General features: G+C 44.2%; 1 protein-coding gene across 18 annotated transcripts in view; it reads left to right on the top strand.

The window, feature by feature from the left end:
- The window catches only part of LOC135250545 (peripheral plasma membrane protein CASK), a 159,194-nt gene that overhangs the window by 40,963 nt on the left and 91,412 nt on the right, over positions 1-26,819 (top strand). For all 18 annotated transcript variants that reach the window (XM_064326945.1, XM_064326932.1, XM_064326948.1 and 15 more), the window contains exon 2: positions 26,394-26,506. In XM_064326945.1, coding sequence (XP_064183015.1) covers positions 26,394-26,506 — 113 coding nt within the window. The remainder of the gene's footprint in view (positions 1-26,393; positions 26,507-26,819) is intronic.

Raw genomic sequence — 26,819 nt, 5'->3', positions numbered from 1 at the left:
GGGTACAGGGACTGAATGGCTTGCAGTAGCTGTTCTGCACCCCATACTCCTGCAGCACCTCCAACAAGATACCCCGAGGAACAAAGTCAAATGCCTTCTCCAAATCCACAAAACACATGTAGACTGGATTAGCAAAATTCCCATGCCCCCTCAAATATCTGCAAGAGGGTATGAAAAGCTGATCTGCTGTTCCGAGGCCTGGACAAAATCCTCCCAAATTTGCAGTTTGACTATCGGTTGTAGCCTCCTTTCCAGCACCTTGGAATAGACTTTCCAAGGAAGGCTGAGGTATGTGGGGATTTGTGCCAGCCATGACACTTTCACAACATCCAGAGCCTTCAATATTTCAAGATGGATATCATCCATGCCTTTATACAGGGGGCAAAAGTTATAAAGAATCAAGAACAGAAATGCTAAAAAAGTAGACTAAGATGTCTCCTGTCCTACAGAAAGAAAAGAGTTTTTTTAAAAGGTGTAAAAATGGAGAAGGGGTTTTTGCAGGAAAGATTTGTGAAGGGGGAAGTCAGAAAAGGGACTGGATGACAGTAATTGATGATGGGGTCATGAAACAACAAAAATAATAGCACAGAACAAGGAGCGTCATTTCCTCAGACCTAAGCTGGTGTACTTGCACTGCTGTCTCGGTGACATCTGACACAGCAGTATCACTGTTATACTGCAGGTCGCATTGCAGACTGGTGCAATTGTGATGACTTGCTGCTCGCAAACTAATTAAAAAATGAATAATCAATCGTTAATTTTCATTGCATTGGCTTTACAATTTTGAATTTGGTTGTTGATGTTAGAAATGTGGCTGGTAACTAGTAACATTTACCTGTAAGCCCTGTTCCATTCAATAGCTTCTGTTTTTTTGCAAGTCATTTTTATCATCATAATTAATTCCATATCTATAGAAATTCTAAATGAAGTTTTACTGCTCTTGACCTCTGTTGTGTCAGTGATCATGGATGCTGTTGTGCCCTGACCACATTTATTTGAAGCAGCTTTCTTCAAATGTCTCCCCAGAAGCAACTGCATTCCTTCTCTTGTGTACTTGATCAAAGTGGGTGGTGTCAGAGAACACAGTCAAACTTCTCACCACTTAGTCACTTCTTCTCAGGTGCAAGTGTAGGTTTGATGTGTGGGCCCGGAAGTGTGTTCTGTGTTCATATTCCTCCATTATGGCTCGAAGGGTACCGCTATCCCACTGCCTTGCTCCGGTAACTGTGTAGGATTTATGGCCCATCCTACACTGAACTGTAGCCCTTGATGTTCAGAATTTATTCTTAACCAGAGATGTCTTTGCTCTTTCCAATTTGTGTTTTTATTATTATTATTATCATTATTATTATTATTATGCTTTTCCTGTTTCCCAGAAGAGTTGTTGGATTTTCTAGTTTTCCAATTGGCATCAAGCATATGGCCTTATCTAAATGAGGAGGCAGTTCAATTAGCCTATGGGGTTTGTGGTTTGCAGGAACTGACAGCTTAAAGTAAGACATCAGAGAGATTAACAGACCTTGATGATTTCACCATTGTCTCCATCATCCCTATCGTTATCGTCATCATTGTCACCCTTGCTATCGTCGACTTCATCGGCATATTTATCACAATCATCATGAACATCATCATCAAACAACAGTGGATGTCAGCGACTTTTGTGCTGTGCTGTGTGACACGGGCAGTTTCTTTGGTTAGTAATGAGGAAAGAGCATGATTACAGCAGCCAGAATTGAACTTATTTTTTTTAACCATTTTGCCACTTTAGTTGTAACAGGGAGGTCAGTTGAGGGTTTGGAACTGCAGTCTTTGCTGGTCGTACAGCACAGTAAGATACAGATGAGATCTCTGAGCTACGATCCGAAAAAAACGTTCACTGTGACAAGACCACTCTACATATTATGCTAATGCAGCCGGATGCCAGTGCTGATTCAGTGTATTCACCGGAGGCAGTTATCGTGATTGTCCCAGGCACCCGCACACAACCGGCTCAAATTCACAGATATGAATGGCTGTGAGCCCAGCTGGGCCCCGCCCATCAGATACATAAACCCCACCGAAGAAATGGAGGGACACACCGAGAGGAACCTTCGCTAACCTGTTAGAAATCCAACTCGCGATCTCCTGCTTCACACTGACTGGAATCATTAACCACGTGATGTGTTGCATAAGCTCATTTAGCAGATGCTGTTATCCACAGCAACATACTCCGCTTATGTTTTTACATACTGTCCATTTACGCAGCTGGATATTTACTGAAATAATCCAGGTTTCCATGGCATTGCCCCACCTGGGATTTGAACAGGTTCTCTAAGCATAACACTACGCTGCCATCCTAAATGTGTGACATATTCTATTCTCATGAGTAGATGTGAGACCCATGTCTTCAGGCAAATCTGCGTTGGATTTCAGAACAATTCCTGCTGTTGTTCTGAAATCAAGAATTGATATTTGAATCGGTGTGTGTGCGTGCGTGCATGTGTGCGTGTGTGTGTGCACACTTTTGTCTGCCTGTCTGTTTGCTTGTGCACAGCAGGACAATCTCTGCTGAAGGCTTCTATCAATGTGCTTCATTTGTTTTCCCTGTATGAATCCTCTTCATTTTTGGAGAGATCCTCAGACTCCTCACATCTAAAGAAATATTCTTATTCATTTTCTCAAATGGTTTACAGAGAGATATCCTCCCAGTGTAATAAATGGAAGGACTGTGAATGCTGAGATTTTTTGAGAAATCTGTCATATCCTGTTGATTAATAAGTATTTCAGTGTTTTTTTTTGTTTTGTTTTTTTGCTGTAAACTTAAATTTTAGGTGACTGAGTTAAAAATAGGGTGGGGCACTGCAGGAGTGCAGACGTTGATTGGCAGGCTCCAGGAACCCCATGGCAACAGTGCAATTTCATACTCGTGAATTGCATCAGGAAGACCTGTTTCTCTCCCAGGAGCTGTCTCTTCTCGTGCATTTCCAACGCTTGTAGAAAACTGAGACGGAAGTGCACAGAATTTTTATTTCTCTCCTTTTTTATGTTTTGCACAACACAAATTGAATGCATGGTTAATGCAGTCTCAGGGATTAGGAACGTGGCCAGCCATGGTGCGTAATTGGCACTTGAAAATAAGTTTAATTTTATGGGAGGGCCGCCACCCTGCTGCCCACAAAAAAACTTGTTTTTTTTTTGTTCTGGAAGTTCTGGAAGAGTGATTTCCCCATGTGTGGAAGAGGGATGGAATTGTCCTGATGTGATCATTTCCCTCAGCAGGGCATGATGGGAAAGGAGCCAGAAAGGGGAATTATGGGATAGTAGCCATGATTTCTTAATTGAAGTTAACTTTTTTGCCCCCTCAACTGAAACGGATGTTTAACACACAAAGAAGGTGGGGAGGAGGAGCAGGCAGACTGCCAGGCTACCTTTAGAATGAATCATTTCAGTGATGTTTAAGATGCACCTGGTTTGGCTTAAGTGTTGGTGCTGGGATGGAAGCATCCAGAATTTGGATTTATAAGGATACGCATTACCCTGAGCTAAGGAATGTTGTCACAAACTGTGGGTCCAGGAGAATCTTAGCGATCCAGTTTCTTAATGAAATTAATATAAATAAATCCCAGATGGACGGTCTATTTAAAAAGCATGCAGCTCATTTTGTGTGGAGTGATTCCAGGCTGCCCGGCAATGGATGTGGAGCAGGGCTTAGCAGTCACTGACAAGTGACTCCCTTGTGTTGGCAGCTGGTCCACATCATGTTGCAGTATCATTTTTACAAGTGCGGATATCGGCCTGAACACAGAAACAAAGATAAACCACCCTAGAGGGCCACTCGCTGACCTTGGATTAAAGTGAACATTTTGGACAAATCTTCCTGGTTTCCCTAACCATACACTTAATAAATCAAATGGCACTACCCTGTAAAGTGATAATTACCTTTTAATGAAATTGGAACGGAGCTGTAGAAATTGTTGAAAGCTCTTAGGCTTCTTCGAATCTCATTAGTATTAAATGACTAAATTTGTCAGGGTGTTTGCTTCAGAATGTGGCACAGCAGACTGTAAACTCACCAGCCTTGGTGTTACCTTTCCACACACTAACCCCCAAACCCCTCCCTTCATGAAGAACTGGATTCTCTGTTGAATTCCAAGGGTTGTGGTCATTCCAAACATGTGTTTTTTTTTTTCTATTTTTGTTTTATTTATTTAATTTCTTTCATTGCTACAATGCCCCCATGTCGTGACTCACATCTGTGTGTGGTAAATTGCCGGAGAGCCGAAGCAGCGTGATCGGGGAATGAAGGTAGGACGTGATTGTACGCCCACATAGCAGCGTCGCTGTGAAACTCTCTCTAAAAAAAGAAAAGAAAAACTGTCTTTATGCAAGGTTAAACTAAGCAGAAGAGCCCCCGGTGCTTATCGCCTGCCTCTCTCAATGCACGCGGACGGCATATTTTAATCTCTGTTTTCGAGACTGAAGACACCAAACCTCTAGCTGTCGCACCGCTTCTCTCGATATTGTCCAAATGACACGTTCCCCAAAGCTGTGATTCATAGTGGGGCAGTTTGGTGAGCTTTCATGCTAAGGGAAGTCATGTGGGGTTAATGAAACAATTTTGGTCCGGTGCAGTGTTTCACTAACTCTTTGGCCTATGTTATCTTTGTACCACAGCAAATAACTCTTAGTGTTCCATTACAGAAGTCATTTTGTTTGTTTTTGCTTGTGTTTTTTAACAGTGTAGACAAAATAGGTCTGTTTCACTGCTTTTTATGTGGCATGCATTTTTAAAATCTAGATTCAGTTTTATCATTGTTGTTAAAAATGTAAGTCTAAAGTGGTAAACATTTCCCCTGTTGTCAGTTAAGAGACTTGAGGCATTTTAGGAACACATTGTAAGAGTCAAATCAATTGACATTGATTGACTGAGTTGATGATCACTTATTAATGGGAGGAAATCAATTCTGCTGGATGAAGTAGCTGATATCTCCTCTGATGACTTGTTAGCTCAGGATGTCCTTAAAAACCTAAGATAAGATCATGTGACACATCTCCTGAGGTTGTTCCACTCAATATCTCCCTCTGTCCCATAGACAGTTTCACAGTAGCCTGTTTATGTAGTTAACCAAATTTTGTATTTTTTTATTTTAAATTTATATCCACAAGAAGCCAAAAACAAGCTAGAATTACCAAACTTGCAGCATAGCTTAATTAGGAGCCTGACTGGCTGACTGTCAGACTCCTAAATTAGGTGGACAGCCAGCTAGTTAAATATGACTTTGAACAGGTAGCTAGCCAATGAAAATTTTAAAGTGTCATTCACATCACTCTACACACCTGACCCTAGTTGCTGTTGGGGGTCACTTGGGGTGTTGGGTCCATCAAACTCCTCATGACTTCGGAAATGCTCAGTCATCCCAAGGGCCTGAGGCCAGATCATTTTGGACTGCACTGCCGGTGCACTTGAGCCAGCAAATTGGTGGTGTAACTTTTCCAGAATGCTAACCATGTGTCTCGTTATGCGTGACCCCAAAGTGGTAAAGCTCTGACACATGAAACTCTGTGTGTGAAAAGGGATATTAACTTCGATAACTTTAGTGTTTTATCCCTTGCTGGTGTTTTTTCTTCATCTGTAAACCCCTGAGAGAGCTTTACTACATTTAATGCAGTTGAATTTTCCAGCAAGGCAGGAGCTGGGGCCTGTTTGGTCACCTGTGTGCTCTGTGCTAACGGTAACGCTAACAGCTGACAACGGGCCATTGATCTTTCTTCAGGGCCTCTGTGGTGGCCCATGTTCCACGCTGCAGGCTGTGCTGTTCCAGAGACCTACGTTTATGGTGGCTCTTCAGCAGGAGTGAGACTGTACCATCTGAGCAAGCTTAGTGTACGCCCTTTCCTCTGTTTATGATTTTTACTCTTGAATTAGTCATGATTGACTCTGGGCTGCATGGGTTTGCAGAAAATAGGTAGAGACAACAGAATCTTGCAGGCACTCCCCTTGTTTAGCCAGAATTTCATGAATTCCTCAACAGAGAAGTATTTTCAGTCAGTTCAAGGATTGATTTGAACTGTAACCTTGCCTGCTGGTTTTTGGTGAGTTCCACAAAATTCCATGAATTTTTAATTTAGCTCAGTGATTGGCTAAAGGGTTTACCTACCTCATTTCCAAGGCCTGAACTCACTGCTGCTTGAAAGGAATCCACAAAAGCCTGCAGACTGACCCTCCAGCACTAGAGTTTGCAACCCTGATTCCGTTCATTGTGCAGCCCTCCTGTCTGCTCCAAACCTTGTTTGAGGTGTTCCAAACCTTGGGTCCCTAACAGCCTGTGATTAAGTGTCTGCCTGCTCTGTCCAGTGATGCGGGTGGTGGTCATCAATGGTTGAAGCAGCATTGGGGCCTGATTGACAACATGCTGGCCCAGCCATAGCAACATTTTGGCTTAGCTAGACAGATGAGTAAAGGGGACGTCTCTCAGTAACCTGTTCCCCATATCTAAATATTTCTCTTAATCCAATGTGTTCTGCAGTGCAGAAGAAGCTGAAGAGTGTAATTATCCTTGGCATGAATGGACTCTTGTTAAGAGGAAATATGCCAGCACCACCTGATTCAAACTATGAAAAGTGTCATGGTCTTCAAAGACCTTCATTTAGTTGAATCTGGTGTTTTTGGGCTGGGCCAGAACAAAAACCTCCGCAAGGCCCCCTTTCCAGATTGGATTGAAGCATGACGGTCAGCTTTGCATAGCAGAGGAATGAGAGTTGCATTATCTTGAAAGCTCACCTGCAGGGGTGTTTCAGCTTTTAGCACAGTTTTGTTTTGTTTAACTGTGTCCTGCATTGTACTGTATCTCTCCTGATACTGCAATGCTATCGGAACATGCTGTTATGTTGGTTGGGTGCTTGACTGTAAGAGTTCAGTTGAGATTTCCCATGGTAACCAGTTGGGGGGGGGTTACCCTGGGGTGGTGGGGAGGGGGGCTGGAGAGGCATCTGTAGCTGTTTTGTGATACAGCTTGTTCAGTAAACCCTCAGCCCTGCCTGCTGCCTCAACTGCACCGGCTTGTTTTTTGAGGAGCTTTATTGGGATTCCTAAGATCCGCAAAACTGTAGCCCTTCAGCTCCTTGCAATATTGGCATATTTTATATTGTATATTTTTTCTGCTGCTTTGATGCTGCTTTCTGTCTTGAAGAAAACATTTAAAACTACATGTTTTGTCCCTAAATTGCCTTTTGCCTTGAAACTATGGGCTAACTCCCTTTTATTGTTTAATGTGACTGAACCTCGTAGTTTTTCTTTGGCATGGATCAAATTCTGCACGGTGGATTGCAGAGTGTCTCTTCTTTTCTCAGGGCCCTGGATGGGTTTTTGAGCCATTCTCTGTGTAGCATCTGTAGCATCTTTTCACTGTGCGGAAAGCCAAGAGCCTCACGCTCGGCCCATCCGCACCTTATGCCACGACTCGGCTGAGATATGCAGGTTTAAAGCCACTTTGTTCTACAGTGGTGAATACCGGCCAGCAGTGTCCCACCGACACCCCTGACCGCACGGATAGGAGGAGTGGGAAGACCACCTGGATTGCAGACCTTGAGCGAGTCGTATCAGCAAATTGAGTATTCTGGCAGACTGTAGGTGGAAAAAGTTTCACTCCGTTTTGCCCATCTGCCTTCAGTGTCACGTCTTTAACTTCTCTGCCTTCAGTTTTATTTTTGGTTGCATGTTGAGCTGGAGCAAAATGAGATGTCATTTCACTTCAAAGGCCTTTGAATTGAGCAGTATTTAAAAAAAAAAAGAAATTAAACTTTTTGATTGTTTAAGGTCAAGCCTTTGCTTATTCATCTCTTTAAACCTCTTATGATGATTTAGAAGGTGCTGTAAATCTGCGAATCGCTGCAGATGGCTGTGGTGCAGATTTGACAACCAGCCAGCTTTGCAGCCGTGTAACGTATGATGGCGATGTATTGCTGGAAGTGTGGTCAGCTCAATTACCAGAAATAAGTTGTGGTACCACAGAGGTCTATTTACGGGCCCATGTTATTTTATGAGTGTGGTGCAGACGTCCCAGGCTCTCTGCGGTGAACGATTGAAGAGAAGCGGGCTGGGTGACTTGTGCAGTGAATTGGCATGGTTTTTACAGGGTGTGACCACTACTTCATCCAGCTTCTCTGGAAAGTAAGGACTGGCACACTCCTGTTTTACATAGTGAGGGGAATAGAAAGTGAGCAAAAAAGAGAGATGAGATCAAGAATAGATATTGAGAAAAGCTTTAAGGCGTAGGAGAGGGAGAGTGACAGAGTGAAGGAAGAACGATTAGCGAAAGATGGAGAGACGAGGTTGAGAGAAGAATGGAGGGACATAGAGACATAGAGACATGAGAGAAAGAGAATGCAGAGTGGGATGAACCGAAAAGGATGCGAGAGAGAGCGTTTGTGTGTGTGAGAGAGAGAGAATGATAGGAGGCGAAGCGAGCAAGTGTCATCAGTGTGGACACAGGGCAGTATGTGTAATAGCTTCCAGGTGTGAGGTGTAATGTGCTAATGATGGTAATCGTGCTTGATGGGCGATAGTGTGGTGTTAATCCTAGCAGAATTAAACTATTGTTTTTGACTAAGGAAAAACCAGCAGCGGTTGGTGTGAAGGCTCTGTCTAGTGGCACAAGCCGAGAGAGCAGATTGCATTATTCATCAAAAGCAGACATGCCACGTTTAAGATTCACCGCATACGCATCCATTCTACCGGCGAGATCTGCGCTAACCCCCCCCCATCTACTCCTGCAAGATTCTGCCCTAGCTCGACGGCAGTTTCCTCGCTGCTGAAGCGCGTTGTTCGCTTACCGCACCGGGCGTGAGACGCACCACAAAATTCCTGCGAGCCTGTCTGGTGGCGGGGTGTATGGATTACATCATGCTCACAGTGAGCGCGCTCAGACTGTGCTGCTGTAGAACCGTCTTCTCCCAGCAGCCATACAGGGAGCTGCATCCAGCGGGGCTCATTGTGTGTTCGGGCACTGGATGGGCCTCATCGTACCATTTCTCATTTACGTCGTTTGTGTGATGGTGTGGTATAATATTTTATCATGTTTATGTTGTGTTCAGTTAGCAAGAGTGCTGTCATATGGGCAGTTTGAAAACCTAAGGGACTATGTACCAACTCCCTCTCCTCCATTTCCCCTGTTCCCCTCAATCTCTATCTTTCCTCCTTCTCCCTCCCTGTATTTCTACACCAATGTGTATCATCAGTCCACTCATCTGCGTGAAGTATCAAAGATGGTTGTCACCGCAGAAAGAAATGCTCATTTTGTTTTGCGTTTTTGTTTCCCTGCTTTACAAGTCTGATTTCAGACCTTTGCACCCTGTGGGTGAATGTACGTGTGCGATGGAACTGGAAAGCACAGGTGAGACATAAAAGGGGGGAGAGAGGGGTGTGATGATGAGGAAGCGTTCAGTCACTGTTCCCACTCTTTGGCTGTCTACAGGAGGGCCTGCTTTCAGAGCACTAACGCCTTTCCATGGAAGATGAGGCAACGTAGCCACTCTGAGCTGTTGCCCCAGTCACATGTCAACTCAATGGCTGTGTTTTGAAAAAAAAACAGTATGCCTCAATAATACTGTAATAAGTTTTTTTTTTTTTTTTTCCTGTATTAAATTTGGACACCCTCCCAAAATAACATTCATTGCAGTCTTTTAAAAATTGGATTATTAGACCAGTGATGTAGTCATTGCATTGGCTTAATGAAAAGTCATTCTTTGGTGCCCGTTTTGCTTCAAAACATGGCTTATCTTTTAACCTTTTGTACTGGGAGGTACTGTAGTGTAAGAAATGTTTGTTCATTCAAGTCGTTGCTGAATTTAGCTTGTGTACCGCCTCCCCCAGCCAATAAATGAAATAAAGTGTGAGTAGTTTAGACCTACTGAACCCTTAACTTGAAAGTCATAGAGACTGAATGCCTTTGGGTCCATCTTTGGCATGCGGACACAGCTGTGGGATGGCGACAAAGGAAATAAGCCTCTTTTTGTTGTCAAATCAGCTTGACTTATTCCCAGAGATGTTTTTTCTTCTTTCATTTCATGTATTTTCATGTGGAAGGCTGGGAGCTGAGGGTTACAGTCTGCCCCTTCTGCCTAATTGAACCATTATAGAATGACTGTCATTTTAATGTTCAGAGACTGGCTTTCTAGCCTAATTGTGGGCCCCACTTCAGAGGGTAAACACTGTTTCACGTACAGAGGGGTCATTTGGGTGACTGGACATTTTAATCCAAAAGGGGCTTTGGAGAATATAATAAATTAGATGAATATGTCAGTGTTTTGGTTCCTGGCTGTACAGTTTGGATATTTGTGGAGGAGGCTGATCCCACAGAAACAGCCACTTTGCACTGGTCTCTGGTGCACCACAATTCTGCAATGCCCTGGTGCTCAGTCTTGGAGAGGTCTGTAAGTCTGTAAATGTAGACTAGAACAGGGATGTTTGACTTCATCCCTGGAAGGCTGCAGTCTGCAGGATTTGTGTTTCTTATTTCATTTTCAGTCACTAATTGCTAATCCTTGAGTCCTCACACCTTATTGCTAAAACCCAATTGTACCCTAGATTGAGAGCAAAGCACGACAATCGATCAAGGGCCATTGAGTGGAGATCTGATGGTGGCTCTGGTGCAGGGTCGATCATTGGTTGGAAAATGTCATGTGTGTACTGTAAGTGGAAAGAACAAAAAAAATTTTTTTGAGATTATACCATGGTATGTGTTACATGCGTGCTCACACGCGCACACACACACACATCCACACACACACACACACACACACATACACACGCACACACGCAGCAATCTTATTTTCCTGAAGAAGCAGTCAAAGTGGAAGAATGTCACAGCCTCTTATCGCAGAGCATTATCTGAACTTTATCTGGATTTTTCCCCTCTTGGGAAATTGTCAGAGAGGTTTAATCCATTCCTTTTCTCTTCTCGTTACTGATTTCCGGAACAGCTCCCCCCCACCCCCCATCCCCCACCCCCACCCCATGATTGTCGGGATGAGCTTGTTGAGATGCTATCTGCAAACTGCGCTTCGGCGTAGACTGAATGTGCCCAGACTGCACTGGACGCTGTGATCCTCGGCTGATTACGTGATGAGTCTGGGCGGAGGCACGCAGAGAAAATTGCTCAAAGGTGCAGGCAGTGCCAGCTGCGTATCCTGTCGAGGTTTCTGCCATGAAGAGACGAGCACATGCATGGAAGTGCAAACTCTAATTGCACATAATGACTGGCCACTCTCTTCAGTCACTCTGGTAGATTATCCTTCCCCTGAAATCGAAACTGTATTTCTCCCCTTTATTTTATTTCATTTCTGCAGAAGTGAAAACATACTTGCTTATTACCTAGAATGGGCCTAAGTACAGAGGCTCATGGCTGACTTATGAAACAGTTCCAAAACTCAAGTACTTGAGAGTGAATGTGGATAGAAATGCATCAGATGTATTCTGGCAGGATTGATCAGTAAAACACATGCTCCATTTAAGAGTACTTTATCTGTGCTCATTTTTCCCTTGTTGTATGACTGTACTTTTTTCTCATTTTGTCAAATTAGAAATAGTGAATTTCTCTGTCCAAGTGATATTATCCAAGTATTTCAACATACTTGCAATAGTGTCTTTTGAATATGTCTGGAACTTTGACAAAATGTGGCAAATATTTGGTTCAACGTTCATGGTGTTAGCACAAAAGTACGTCAGAAAGCCTTAGCAATTAAACAGAAGTTAATCTAGTTATATCCTGGCAAATCTGGCCACATTTGGTCATATTTTGCTTTCGCATATTTGGTGGTACGTATTCACCAATGTATGTTGCAGTAGCCTGCATGCTACCAAGTGCCTGAGTATCATAATATGCAAGTATGTGTTTTGGACCCCAGCCCAGGATGTGGCCATGCCAGAGGAGGAAGTGAATCTCTGTGATCCTGTTCCAGACAGCTCTCCTAAACTCACTCTGATATCTGAGTAAAAGTGTAGTCTCTCCCTCTCTCTCGCTCTCTCTTGCTCACTCTCTCTTTTTATTCCTTTCTCTTCCTTCCTCTCTTTTCCTCTCTCCCTCCTTCCCCCTCTCTGTTTTTCTGTGCTTTTCCCTTCCTCTTTCTCTCCTCTTCTCTTTTACCCTGCCATTCCTTCTCTCTCTCACACTTGCTTTGTCTGTCTCCCTCTTAGTTTTTCACTCATGCTCTCTCTCCCCCACACTCCTTTTCCCTCTCTCTCCCTCTATTTCCTCCTTCCCCTCTCTCTCTCTCTGTGACACTGTGGATGTCTGTGGGAATCCTGGGTTAAGCATGATAAAGTCACCATGCAGTCAGTTACTGGAAAGAGAAAGCATTAGTAGCTTATTGAAGAGCTGGGAGCTATTTGTGCTTTCCTGTCAAACCTGCAGGTGATTTATTGCGTCTTGTTGCAGAGAAGGGAGCTTCCAATCTCATTCTCACTCTCATTCTCAGCTAAGCCCTGGTAACCGTCTTCTCAATATACCCCTCACACCTACTTCCATGGGTTCTCAGGCATTTCACACTTGCAATAGAGTTCCTGGAGTTAATTCTCCCCACCCCCTTGTAAATTATGTGGTTGGAATCCAGCCCGGTTCACATTTTGATTTATCTTAGGGAGTGAACCATGTTTGCTTCCCGTTGTATATCAAGTGCCTTTGAAGAGTATAACAAGTTAATAGCCACCAGCACCACAAAAGCTACGAGTCATGTTTGGAATGTTCATATGGAACGATCGTACCTGGAGACCTCGCTGCAGTACCTACGCTTATTTGGAGGTAGGAGGAAGAGGAAGAAAAGGGTGGATCTCAGTGTGGTAACACTGCAGATCTGCAGGAAGCACTGCAGGAGTCAAACCAATATTTATAAAGTGTCTCAGAGTAGGAGGGCTGATCCAGTATCAGTCTGGCCTTTTGGCATGTAGTGGTTAAGGTTAGGATCTGGGCGAGAAGCCTGGTTCTAGATCAGCACTCGTACTCTGAGGTATTACCACAGGCCCTAGTCTAGGATCCATTTGGTCTTTTAGCTGAAAATGGACATGGTCAGAATATAGACAGTGCAGACCTGATCCAAGATCAGCTTTCCTCTTCTGAGAGGCTTCAGGAGCACAAGTCAAGAGGTGGTGCCTGCCAGCACGCACGTCTGACTGCAGTGGGGAAGGGCTGGTGAAAAAAATCAAATAAAAGCAATGAAATATGTTTTAAAAAGAGGAAAGAATGCTTTCGCCTTCTCTTTGAATGCGGAAAGACGGCGATGCCGGTAAGGCAAGGTCGCACTGTTGCCTAGGAGATGCGCGGTTGCCAAGTTGATGTTATGCGGTTGACATTACGAAGGGGATGCGTGACTGTTACCGCCGCGTCGCTGCCTGAGTGATCCTCGAGTCTCTCTCACAGGGCAGGGCGTGTGCCGGCATGTAGTCTGCATCCCTCTGGCTATGGCCGGTTCTTACCTACCGCGCACAGTGATGCGTCGGGTGTGACCCGGCTCCTTCGCCATGTCGCTGCACGCTGCGAGACCTCGGCCCCCTCGACAACCTCACCCCGGTTCTGGGAAGTGAGCCGGCAGCTGGCCCCACCCATGCGATCTGCTGATAAACCAATCGTCAGGTAGTTTTTCTGACCAATGATCTAGCCTACATCATTTCATGTAGGTGGGAGGGGTTCCAAATGGAGGCGGAGATTCAAAGCAACTCTGCTCACTGGCCTATTGCGTACCACTGGTTGAAACTTGCTTTAACCAATCAGGTTGCAGTGAACCAGTCTCGCAAACTTAAACTTCACTTTCCTGACACATTTCCCTCTTGAGAGACAGAGGGTGAGGCTAACCTTCTGCTTCTTCCAATGTGTGAACAGTTGAACATCAGAAGGATAGAACAGTACTGCCTGGCACATCTTCTCATTGCTACAATGGTAATCTGAACCACTGCTTGGCAAATCTGCCAAAAAGTGGTCCAGATTCACATTGTAGCGATGAGAAGCTGTATACTACCAAGAACTGAAAGTGAAGGGGTGAGACATAAATTTGAAGGGGGTGGGGCAAATGGGGGTGGATCCTGAGGAATAATGAGAAGAAAATATGTTCATGCTGCCAGCTGAGTCACGGAGAACAGCAGGGGCTGGATAGTAATGGGAGGGGAAATTGAGAGCTTTTATTTGCTGGGTGTCATTAATATTCAAATGTTTTTGGGTCATTCTAATCTTCTCGTGCTTGTATCATCACAAACGCCGCCACCCCCACAGCCCTTCTTCTCTGTGTAATCTCGTTAATGGGAATTTTATTTACACCGTTCATTTTAGGATGGCAGAGTTATGGCTCTTTAATGCCGGGGAGCTGTAGCACCGGCTGTGGCCGCACCAGACGGCGGGTCACTACCTTCCAGACAGGGCTCTCGGGTGGGCTGGGGGGGAAGGGGGGGGCGGTCATTTGAAGGTCGCTTTCATTGCAGTGGGTCGTCCTTTTATTTAGTTTGGGCCTGGCTCAGGTGGTGCTAATGGTTTTAGAATGAAGCCGTCTGTCGGAGAACAAAGCCGTAGCACTCATCTTCAGCCGTCAGCGCCAGGGTAAGCAGTGCAATTTCACATTCCCGCAGCGTCGCGCAGAGGTTTGCATCTTGAGAAGCATTTACAGATGATAGAACAATTTATGGTTTACAACTTTGGCATTTAGCAAGTGATTTTAACTAAATTGACTTACGGAAGGTGCTGGAATACCACCACTGAAGCTATTTTTTTGTTGCTTTTTTTTATGGGTGATGCTCATTTACTTCAGCACGAACGAGTCTCGGTTTCATGCGCAAATGTGAGCGCATGTGGAAATGTGCAGCTTATGAATCTTTCATGCGTTTGTACCATGCCACCTCACACCATCAGTACCAAACATGTACCTCATACTATCAGTACCAAATGTCCCACTTGGACAAATGGGAAGAACAAGACCCAACAGGAATGCTTCTCTGGCCAGCTCAGGGTACGAGTGCACGGTGGCAAGTGCTGTCAGTCGACAAACTTTCAATTAACTTGTTTGTTCAAAATAAGGTGGTTGCTAGAGAATGGTGTTGAAAAATTTCACCACTATCTGCATATGCAATAACCCCCTTTTTTAAAGTACAGACAGTTGGCCAGCCCCCTCAACACATCCTTGAAGGGGGAAAGCAGAGAGGGCAACATACAGAGAAGGGGGCCACAGCTCAGAAAGTCGGGGGCCCGCCCCACAGGCCACGCCATGCGTCTTGCCGACCCCCAAACCCATTTTAACTACAATACCCATTTTGCACCAAGCTCGGTTTCAGTCCGCCCGCTTTCTTGTAAATCGTGCTTCCCTTGTGGGCCGGAGTGATTCAGAGTTGTGCTGAGTGATTTGCGGGAAGGATCAGTACAGTAAGTTACTGTAGCTCAGGTGGTTTAATGCCCCTGTTGTAGATATTTGGAACTGGTGGGATTTATTGCCAGGCCGTAGCGGTAAATCCTTGCTTTACGGTTGTGGTTAAACCAGGGGCTCATGGCGGTATATATCAGTGATTTAATGATGTATTTCTCCCTACATTGTGTCACAAGATAGAAAACATCACAGTGCTCTGCCTGGATAATACAGTGCACACCTTATATACAAAGAAACACATCGTTCACTGTGGAATAAAAAATAAAATATGTTATGGTACAATGCCTATAAAATGTCATTTTCATTTTAAAAAGGCAAGTAGGATATATATGCATATTAAAGCATATATTTATTAATATATGTCTCTCCTGTTCAGTATCAAAATAATGGCAAGTTAAGAACAAATTCTTCAATGTTTTGAAGAACCAAGCAAGCGCTATTCCGAAACGAATCTACCTCATGTTGTCTACATGCTCTCATTTGAATTTTATTCTGTAATTCTTCTTTTCTCTATTTTTAAAAAATGTGGTCTTTCACAAATTTATGTGATCTATAAATCTCAGTAAGAGACTGCCTGGGGGATGGAGCGTTGTTTCCACATCGAGCGAATACAGTTTATTTGATCCACTCTTTGTGAAAAATGTAGCCTAGCATATTTTAATTTATGGATAAATGACCTCTGTATTCTGGAAACTCCTCTGAGTATGTTTATTCTAGCGGAGTTAAAAGGCTGGAACCCTCGATTGTCATTCGACACAGAATGTGTGATAAAACAACAGGGACCACCATCGGACTAGTGTAATAGCGCCTACAAGTGTCTTATCAGAGCCTGCGAAGTTGCCTGGGTAAAGACATTTCATTATTGACCACAGTCCTGGTGTTTTGAAAGCCTTTATTTTCCCTGTATTTGACCCTTGCCTGACCCTGTCAGAGATGTTTATTGAATGAAGCAGTTGTAGCATATGGCGAAACAAATGCTGCACATGTACAGGGTATGTTGTATGCATCAGTGCAATATTGGAATCTGGAAAGTGATTATATACAGCACATTTTATTTTTATTATATTTTATTTTATTTGCATGTGTTCCATGACCCAGCTCAACTGCTCTCATTATCTACAAGTTGATTCCACCCCACTATTTGGGAACACAGCATGTCAGAACATTGCTGTACTAGTCGATCTCAACGATTCTTTTCATTTGAATGCATCCAGCCTGGTTTTTAAAGTGACAGCCATATCACGCCTTGCGTTTAGTTACAGCAGTGTGACCTTCCTTTTTTGGATTTAACAGATGGGCAAAGTCACTGAGAATTACTTTTGAGTCTTTTTTTAAAAGATCACAGTACGCGATATTGTATAAGGTATATATTTAGGAAGCTCTGCTCAGAGCTTCCTAAAAGTCTCTTTCCCAATGTGCTGTAGGCTGGTGATCATCTTTGTTTCTGATCTGCAATCGGTATGTTTACAATGGACGAGGAGGGCGGACATCTTGTTCACCCAGTCCTGTGTGAGATCAGGATTACATCATGGTTAAAGGCCAAAGAGGTCTTTGCACTTCTCACACAGTGTTAGTAAGTCCGTCTCACTGCATCCACGGCTGGACAGATAGCCGGGTAAGGGGCAGACAATCCTCTGGAAGGTGAGTCCTGTTTAAATTATGTCAGGGAGAAGTGCGGTTGAACGGACGTGTCTGAGAATAGGCGCTAACGAGCTTATTTGGGTTCTCTTCATCAATCGCTAAATGTCTGTGAAAGAGAAGCGTCTGTGCGACAGCTCGGTGAACGTGATGGGAGCAGCGCTGCTTGCTTTCATATTTTTCTCCGTTTCCTTATTGACTAATGGACGGCACATCGGCTCCTTTGCGCCCGATGATGCGTTTCCTCAAAGGGGGGAAGCTCATTGGTTTTCCTGTGCGAGCGCAGCTCATCGCCGGGTGACCTGACACGATCCAGTGATTTCTGCAGCTTTCTGGCACGGCAGGAGCTGGCGTGACCTGACAGGAAATCATTAGCCTGTCCGAGGAAGTGAAAGGACAAGTGGGGATGCGGCCCTGATGGATGCAGAGCTTCCAGTCTGCTGTGCCGCGGGGTCCCCTGGGGAGCCCGTCTCCGGGCCCCTGGCCCTCACGAGCGGCCCCGCCCCCTCTATTCTTTCTCATCTTGCTCACAGGAAATTGGGTTCTCTGATACATTCCAAGATGGCCTGACCCTCCTTTTATAGCATCAGGAGGAAATGAATGAGTAGTCATGAAAAGGATGTTGATACAGGTCGGCATGGTAATGACTACTTTAAGTTTCTCGGCTTGTAAAACGCACGGTATTCTTAGCAGCAGGTGTGGAAGTTAAATAATATTTTAAAACAGTGCGCTGCCCACAGACCTGCATCTTATTCCGTTTGGTTTCCTCTTGTGAATATGCAGTCTATTCCTGTGGTCTGTGCTTTTATGGGCAGCAGAGCTCTGAAAGGGTGAGTACAGGAACCTGGCTTGACCATGGACCCCAGATGGTCTTCAGATGGTACATCCCACTCACCCCAATGTGACTGAACCAGGCATGTTTGATTCTGGGACTAATCCAACAAAAAAAGAAAAGTTTACACTTTTTTCTGACCCCACACAAAAAGGGTTAAACCTGAAATTTGATTTGAGATGTGGTTGTTGCATTTTTATTTTTGTTCGCTAATTAATTTTTTGGACCACCTGCTGTGGCCAGGCAGAATGCGACTAATCGCCCTCATGTAATGACAGATGCTCCCTTTCTTTGAACTAAAGACTGTAGAGCCTTAATGTTGTCGCTGTCTAAAAGAGGAGTGGCAGAATACAACCGAACCAAGCAGGCTTGAATAGGAGCCAGTGTAACTTCCTTTATACACATTTCATATTCATGATTGCATAATATAGCGCTATTATTCACATTATTCTATTATTATGGCTTACTGTACATGCGGAGTCTGAACCGCTCTGGGCTCCACAGTGACACAAACATGGCAGATTAATAAAACATGGTATTTCCGCCAAAAATGTGAAAACAAAATGCATTTATTGTAATATTATTGCGTCTTATTTGAACCCCACAGCCACCCACTCATGTTCACACTTCTTAAATGAGCCATTCTCGCCCAAATCCCCCGTGCCTACCCCACCCCACCATTGTCAATGAGTGTAGGGCTGCGATGGCAGGGCGAAGTGGTTGGAAGGATTGAACATTTTGAAGGGAAGAGGACAGAATGAAATGAGTATGCGGGAGTTTGCAGTAGGAGTGTCAGGCTGGAATTACAGTAGACGCGGAGCATTTGCACAGAGGTAGCAGTGTGGAGCTTGCTTCCTTTCGGTGCCCATGCTAGTGCATTACAGCTGTTACACAAGCCGTGGTCAGGCACAGAGAGCGTGTGAAGTGCTTGCTATATGTAGCGTGTTTGACTGGCACGCTTCGCTTCCGCTATGCGAATGCTTCGTGTCCGCTGTAATTCCCGCCTCAGTCTAATGTGCTCACTCTACTTTGGTTCCTAGTAATTCAGCGTTTTTGCATCCTATTGCTGTATGTTTTATTTTGTACTGGTCATCTTCTGCCATTGGTACGATGCCGCAGTACTAATCAATTGCCCATTTGGGACAAATGAAGTTGAACCTTGAACCTTTTCCCAGAATGCTTTGCCCTGCCTGGCTCTTCTATTTTCTGGCACAGTCAGGAGAGCAGTTCTGCCCGTCTTCCACCACAGAGCAGAAGCCCGCAGCCTGTAACTTGGTTCCCTCTCTGCCCAAGCCATTATTGGATCAGCACACTTTTTTGTCTCGTGTCTAAATGGCAAGGTGTAATTAGGGTACCTCTTCTGATCTTCCTTGGCAATCCAGCGATATTTCAGATGTCCATTGTACTCTTGAACGAGGTACTTAATCTGAATTGCTTCAGTAAATATCCTGCTGCACAATGTATTGCATGTATTCAAAATAAATATGTTAAACAACTGCAGGAGGTATGAGCTGAGAGCGAATGAGAATGTTTGCCAAATGCCTAAATGTAATTTAGGCAGTGTAATGTTATTCCCTTATGTTCTCTTAAATAGCATTTGCTGAAAAACTGTGTCCTTTAACTGGCTATGCAGCCAGGCTAAATGTAACCAGAGCTCACAGTGAGGCCATTGTTCAGAATCCCCATCTTACCCATTGATCCCATGATTCACATTAGATTCCTTTGTAAATGTTACAGTAAGGAGCTGTAAAGGAGTCCATTAGACGGGTAACCAGACCTCCTCGGCAGTCTGGTGCCATTAAGTCACACTATTGAGAGAATCCTATGCAGGACACCTTATTGTGGACATTGAATGTTAAGAATGAACAAATCCATTCTCACTGCCGGCATAAGAGGTGCTCTATTCTGCCAGAAGGGGAATCTAATTACCTCTAGTAATGACAAAGACAGGCCTACGTGGAGGTTATAACACATGGCAATTAATGCATTCAATGACTCCCCTGTGATGGGACAATTCTGAATCATTTGGCCATCTTCCTAGGCAGACTGGAGGTCTTTCTCTTCAGACTGTATCTCTGTTCCCCTCACTTACCCCTACCCCCTTACACTGCTATCTTATCTATTAGTTTGAGTTATTCTGTTATTTTTAGGGTTTCATGGGTTGTTGTTTTGTTATCTTTCATTTGTATATATCAAGGTCTTGCATTTTTATTCTTGGTTGATGATCACAGCCTTGGTTACTAGAGGTTCTCTCTCTCTCTTTCTCTGTCTCTCTCTCTCACACACACACACTCTTCATCCCAGTGGAGTTTCTGGCGGCTTGTGGCATTACAATCACGTCTTAATTTTCCAGGTTTTTACTCTCAAGCTTATTTCACTGTGTAGTATCTCAAACTTTTGCCATTCAAAAACTGAACATAATAAATGAATGAATTGGTTGAAAGTTCAAAATGTTAACTTTCCATTCCCTTTCCAATTATACTGCAGCCTACATTTTATAAAAAAAGAAAAAAGCTGGCTCCCACATTAATGAAAAATGCATTGCAATTTCAAATAACATTAATTATATTTTCATGTTGTTAAGATTTGTGTACTTATCTTAGTTATCCCCTCCGCTGGGTAATTGGGATGTGTGCACAACACTGCAAATCCTACAGAAAGCCTTGACATTTACTGCCTCGCTGCAGTAATGGCAAATATTTGTTGTTTTCTCACATGGAAGAAAGAAATATTGGGTGTCAGATTAGGGAACACTCTTTCTGCCAGTGTCAAACATTGAGTCTGAGCTGTGACACTGAAGAGGGGTGAAAGTCATTGTCGGGCAGGTAATCCGCGGCTCCTGTTGATTCTACCTATGAAAACCAAAGCAGGAGAACAACCTGGTATTCTATGAATATTTACAACACGTGGAATCGGTTAATGCAACCAATCCCATGTGTTGTATAGAACAAACAATACAAAATTCCTTCTAGTGACACAACAGATGTCATGCAGCTCAGAATATGTCCACAAAAAGTACTGTATAAACCTCACAAAATGTGAGCGACCCGTATTAAGTGTAGAAAATAGACTGTCTATTATTGACTGTGCCAAAAATACGATTTACACAAATATCGCCTGATGAACCCTCAATAGAGGCATCCTGATTTTGTGTTGCTGTGATTAGCAGGTTCCACAAGTGTAATATATCAATTTGCTAAATCACCAACATTAAATACTATCTAAAATAACACTATGCACAACTCTCATGCCCTCCCAGTCACAGTTTCTGGTTTGCTGTCTTTGGTGCGTTTTGTTTGAAGCTTAAACAACGTATTGTCGAAGTAAAAGTAAATGTAGTATTTTAAAAAGACATGGTTTACTCCCTCTCTAGATATTCCTGTTTACTCTGGACATAGTCTCCAATGTTTTGGAGAAAAACTGTTCCAGATTCTAGCAATGTCCCGCTTGGGCTTGCAAAACCGTCTGATCCCTGGCCATCTGACTGCTGTGTGCATCACTTCCAGGCCCGCACTTGTGGGCTCATATGTGTGTCCTCTGAAGTCTACTCCAGGTTTCACCATTTGCTTACTTTTGACCACATGACCCGACTGTCATCTCTCACACTGTAATCAATCCCGCCTGTCTGGAAGCTCTGTCAATCTCTCTAAGATAGTCTCTCTTTCTACCTCTCGGAGCTGTCAGGAAGTGCTCACTCTCATTTCTCTCTCAAGCTCCCTCTTCCTTTTGTCTCGCTCCGGCTCTCTGTCTCTTTTTTCCTTTTCTCCGCTCTCTCGCTCGCTCTGACCCCCCTTCCTCCCACCCTCTGTCTGTATATCCCACTCTCTCTCTCCTGACCTTACCTTCCTGTCATTTCTACTGGGGGCCTTCCTGGCAGCCAGCAGCTCTGTCTGAAGTTCCCATTGTTTGCTGAAGCTCTCCGAGAAGGCCAAATCCAAGTTGTTTGCACAGGCTGCCTGCCTCTGCAGCGAACTGGATCATTAGTTTCTGGCTGCCTTCTCCCAACACACTTTCTTAATTAGAATTCCTGCTGCATGAATCAGTCTGTCCCCCGTCCCCTCCACGGAGGGCTGGACCGTTAACCATTAGCGCCTCGTTCCGTAGCTCCTCTCCAGTAACCACCTCCTGCGACTCTCCACCATCTCCCCCTCAGCAGGGGCAAACTTCCCTCAGTGTCTTTTGTACTGTAAGCAGCCCTTTCTACGAATTGATTCTCCAGGTCTAATTAGGCACAGTAATTATGGACAGGGAACAAAGACAATTTTGTGTATTATTTACAGAAGTATAACAAAAAAATTTGGCAGTAATTGCATGCAGTAATTAGCCCAGCGGCTGGAGCAGAAGCGCCATCTTGACGGCCCTGATCTGCTCTGGTCCGAGATGCTGCTTTGCTTCATTGCAGAATAGAGCAGTTAGGGACACAGCGTGCATACGTGAGACGACTGCTGCATGCGCATGGACTGAGGCCTGTGTCCAGTGGGATGGGCTTAGCTGTGTGTGTGTGTTTGTGTGTATGTGCACACGGACATGCATGCACGTATCTTTGTCGAGCCTATGTGTCACGCCTTCTGTGTCTACACAGCTTGGGGGGGGTGGGGTAGCGCCCCTATGCAGCTTTTTGATTGGCCGAGGGGTTAGGTGTCAGGCCCGATGTCAGAATTGCTGACTCATTCGCACAGGGTTGGCAGTGGAGTCTGAAGAGGAGAGGTTGTGGATTGTAATGGATTTGGTCATCCAAAAAGATTAAAAGCAGGTGGAACTAATTAGACCTTACTCAGCATTATTGCTTTCACCCCGTGTTCCCTCTCTCCCTCCTTCCCTTTCGCCCTCTCTTCCTCAATGTTCAGTCATGCAGTCATTCTGTCACTGCTGAAGTTATTAAGCCCCAGGAAAGTAGGCCTGTGTCTATGAGATATACTGTGTCAGACTCCCGTGGGGTTAAACACAGGTGCTTTGTCTTGATACGAGTGCTTTTCCCTTGGAGATCTGTTAGCAGGTCCCTGGTTTGCAGCTTGTTCTCTACAGAACGCTTGAGTTAAGAAATGTGCTGGGCCTTTTACTTAGCAGGAAATGTGCAAGGCCTTTTATTCAGCAGGAAATGTGCAGGGCCTTTTATTTAGCAGGAAATACACAAGGGCCATTTATTTAGCAGGAAATGCATAGGGACTGGCCGATTTGTGCTGCACATGTGCACGCAAGCATACACTGTCCAATCCGTACACGCATACCTGAATAACATTTTATCACATAGTCATCGTGAGAGAGATATCTACCACTCTAGCTAGTGGGAAAGATGGATAGCTTGCAAGCTTGTAAGAGGGATGGAGATATTTCTAGCTAGCTATAGCCAACTCTCTAGTGGTGTATAAAACCCAATATGTTTTGTTGTCAGTGTAACTAATTTCTCTATATCTAGCTAGCTAGTGTGAGAGAGATATATAGAGAGATTGCTAGCCAGCTTGCAAGAGATATATCACTAGCTAGCTAGTGAGATGGCAACAAATAATAATTATCAATGTCATGACCAAAACTATGAAAACTTAAGGATGGCGATATGGCAAATGTATGTATTTGATACGTTGTGTAACGCCTCTGGAGTGAACCAGCAACCAAATCGGTCACTGTGGATGTGGGGGTTATAATCGTAAGGCGTGACAGTGTTGTGTCTCCTCGGTACCACTGCAAAACCTGATGGCGGATAGATCTGGCTGCGTGTGCATGCGCAGAACTGGTGCGCATACACGGTGCTGATCGGGCAGCAGGTACTGATCGGGCAGAGACATGGCCTTTTATTTGGCAGGAAATGCGCATGGTCTTCTATTTAGCAGGAAGATTGCTAGTTTCCTTTTTATAGTCACACATTGGGGACGGTGTTTGTTTGGATGTTGTGGAAGCTTTTGAATGGATTTGAGGGTTATGGTGGGGGGGGGGGATGGAGAAAGGGAGTTATGGATATGGGGGCAGTATTTTTATGAAGGTGTATGTGAGTGCAAGGGAAGACAGTATTTGGTTAGACTCTGCATCGATTAGGGTAGAAGCAGTATCTGTATGGATGCTGGGTGTGTGTGATGGAGACTATTTAGGTGAGGACAGGATGAAGGGACAAGTAGTGTTTGGGTGGATAGAGGATGGGGTGGTATTTAGATGGATATAAGGTGGGGTAGGAGTATTTGTATTGACAGGTAATATTTGAGTGTATACCCAGTGGAGGAAAAGACAGACAGTATCTGGTTTGGGCCAAGGTGGATGGAGGAGTAGGCAGTATTTGGCCTGAGGCAGGGCGGAGGGGGAGCAGACAATATTTTTTGGTGGGTGCAGCATTGATGGAGGCATGGGCGCTGTTTAGATGGATGAAGGGACAGGTTGTATCTTGTTCTCTGTGGGTGGAGGCACAGGCAGTATTTGGCTACGTGGTGGTCCCGGTCTGGGCAATGTGCCACACCACCTCACCACTCTGACAGTGAGCGGCTTTAGCCCACTGTCCATCTGTTTGTGCAGGTTGTGTTTGTGAAAGCAGGGGCCCTCTCTGAACTGCATTAACAGGATATCAGGCTAATTAGCAGATGCTTCAGCCAAGTCTCTCTGTTGATTATGCCTGGTCTGAAATTGTTCTGTGGGCCTTACTGGGGTGGCTCCATTTTAAATTAGTTGATTTCTTTGGAAATCCCTGCTTCTGCTAATCTCTCCACTGTCAAATTCATAAAGGGAATTTAGCAATCAAAGATAGATAAGCGCATTAAAGCTATCAGTTTACAGACAGTGCAGTTTTCAACAATGAATTGAGCACATATACTTTTGAGCCATGTCCTTGGTGCATGCATAAAGCTTTGGTCATGTAGCCCCCCTCACCCTCTGCATTGGTTTTCTGCTATTGTAGTATACCGAGTTTGTTCCACAGCTTAAATCATAATGCGTGGCCTAGTTTAAGGACCCGGTCTTATCTTAAGATGTAGCCTATAGCCTATATCTTTGTGTGAGCATATGTCTGTGAGATTGTGTGAAAATTTAAATGTGCCATGTATGGACAATAGGCCTCTAAATATTTCAAAATATTGAGTTTTTGGAGAAAAATAAAACTCTCACTACTTCATAGAATTAGTAAGAGCCCAGTCATTCATAGAAAACCCTGTCAAAATGGCTCTTCAGCTTATCTGAGGTAAGCCCAAATAGACATTTTTTTTATCAATTTCTGTTGAATATGTTGAACTCCTGTGGTTGAACTCCAGTTCTGTGGCCGTTCGAACCATAACTCTCACTGTCCATGTGGCCTGGCAAAAGCTCAAAGAATTACCTCACTTTTGGTCCTCTAGCCAAGAGAACTAATCTGACGCTTCTGTTCTGGTTGTGACACTTGCTTAATAGTGAATACATTGATTGCATTTTGGTTTCAAAATAATGTTGAACACCTGGTTTTTCATTATACTGTCATTCTCCGTACAGGCCAATCAGTTCTCATTGGTTACTTTCTTTTCACATAAAAGGAAGGAGGGTTTTTGATTGGCTAGTTATAGGCAATGATTGGTCAGTTCTTTTCTTATAAATGGAAGCATGGGCTTCACTTCATTTAAATGGGAGGGTGGGGTCTGATCAGTTTCCTTCCAGGTTTTTGGCTCTTTGACTCGTCATACATGTGTAAACGGTTCTTGTGCGGTCTGTGCTTCCAATGAGGGGGAGACCCCTTCCTGGAATTACAGATACAGCATCCCTATAAACGGTCTTGTCCGTGTGCTCTGAATGAGCAGAACCACTCAAAGACCAGGTCGAAACCTGTTTCTATTAACAACCGACCACCCACATACAGCACATGTAAACAAACAGCGGCACTTTTCATGGCGAGATGTCTCACCAAATACAGCTACTTAGCAGGTAAACAAACAAGGCTGTTAAACCTTTTTTATTTTACAGAGTACTAAAAGAAACATCTGCCATGCAATTTAAACATGCCGTTTTAGGGTCTGTTTGGAAGAGCCAAGCATGGTAATGTTTAAGCTAGGGATCTCAAACAAAAGTCCTGGAGGGTCACAGCATCTGCGCGTCCTCTGTTTCCTTTTAATCTGTAGTAAATTTAGGCTTTTGGAAATGCAATTTGTTGACTCTAGCCAATCATTGTCTTAAATGAAGCACTTAAGTGTTGAAACACACCAAATCCCAGCAGACACTGCAGCCCTCTTGGGCTGGAGTTTGATATCTCTGCTGTAAAGGTTGTGGTTTGTGCTGGGAAGTTGGAGCTTTTGCCCTACGACTAGAGCAACAATGGTTCAATTAGAAGACAAACAGACTCTCCGAAGCTAAACAAGCCTCCCCGTTTGAGCTTTCATTGTTTTTTTTTATTACACAAATGCCACTTGCACACACTAGAGAGAAGAGACGGATGGTTTCAATAGAGAATACATATTTGTATGTGACACCACGGCATTTTGTGTGCTGAATGGAATGCCGAATGTGAGGTGTGGGGACAAAGCTGTGAGATGCAGGAAATTTAATTCTCTTTCTCTTTGTCTCTGTCTTTCCCTCTCTCTCTCCCTCTACCTCCCTCCCTCCATTCCAGGGGTCCGTTCAGTGTGGTGAGACGATGCATCAACAGGGAAACCGGCCAGCAGTTCGCTGTGAAAATAGTGGACGTGGCCAAGTTCACTTCCAGCCCAGGTCTGAGCACAGAGGGTAAGAATCACATGTCAAGAGAATATACTCTGAGTAACTCCAAATCTGTTTGTACAGTGGCACGTACCATTCCTGCAGAACAAGTGACCACGCTAGTTAGCTGTAACTGTCTCTCTCTTTCACTCTCACTCTCTCCGTCTCACATTCTCTTAACCTATAGCTGAAATACTGAGAACAAGCATTTTAATTTCACCCTGTCTGAGGATGAATGAAACAAAATTCTCAGGCGGTGGTGGGTGGAGGGTAGTGGTGTCTCTCAGATTTTGTGAAGGGTGCAGGGTGATTCTGCAAATGCACATCAGAAATTCTTATG

The sequence above is a fragment of the Anguilla rostrata genome, chromosome 3 (genome assembly GCF_018555375.3).
Source record: "Anguilla rostrata isolate EN2019 chromosome 3, ASM1855537v3, whole genome shotgun sequence".
Taxonomy (NCBI): Eukaryota; Metazoa; Chordata; class Actinopteri; order Anguilliformes; family Anguillidae; genus Anguilla; species Anguilla rostrata.
The sequence above is the reverse complement of the archived record's forward strand: the minus strand, read 5'-3'. Positions and strand labels throughout refer to the sequence as shown.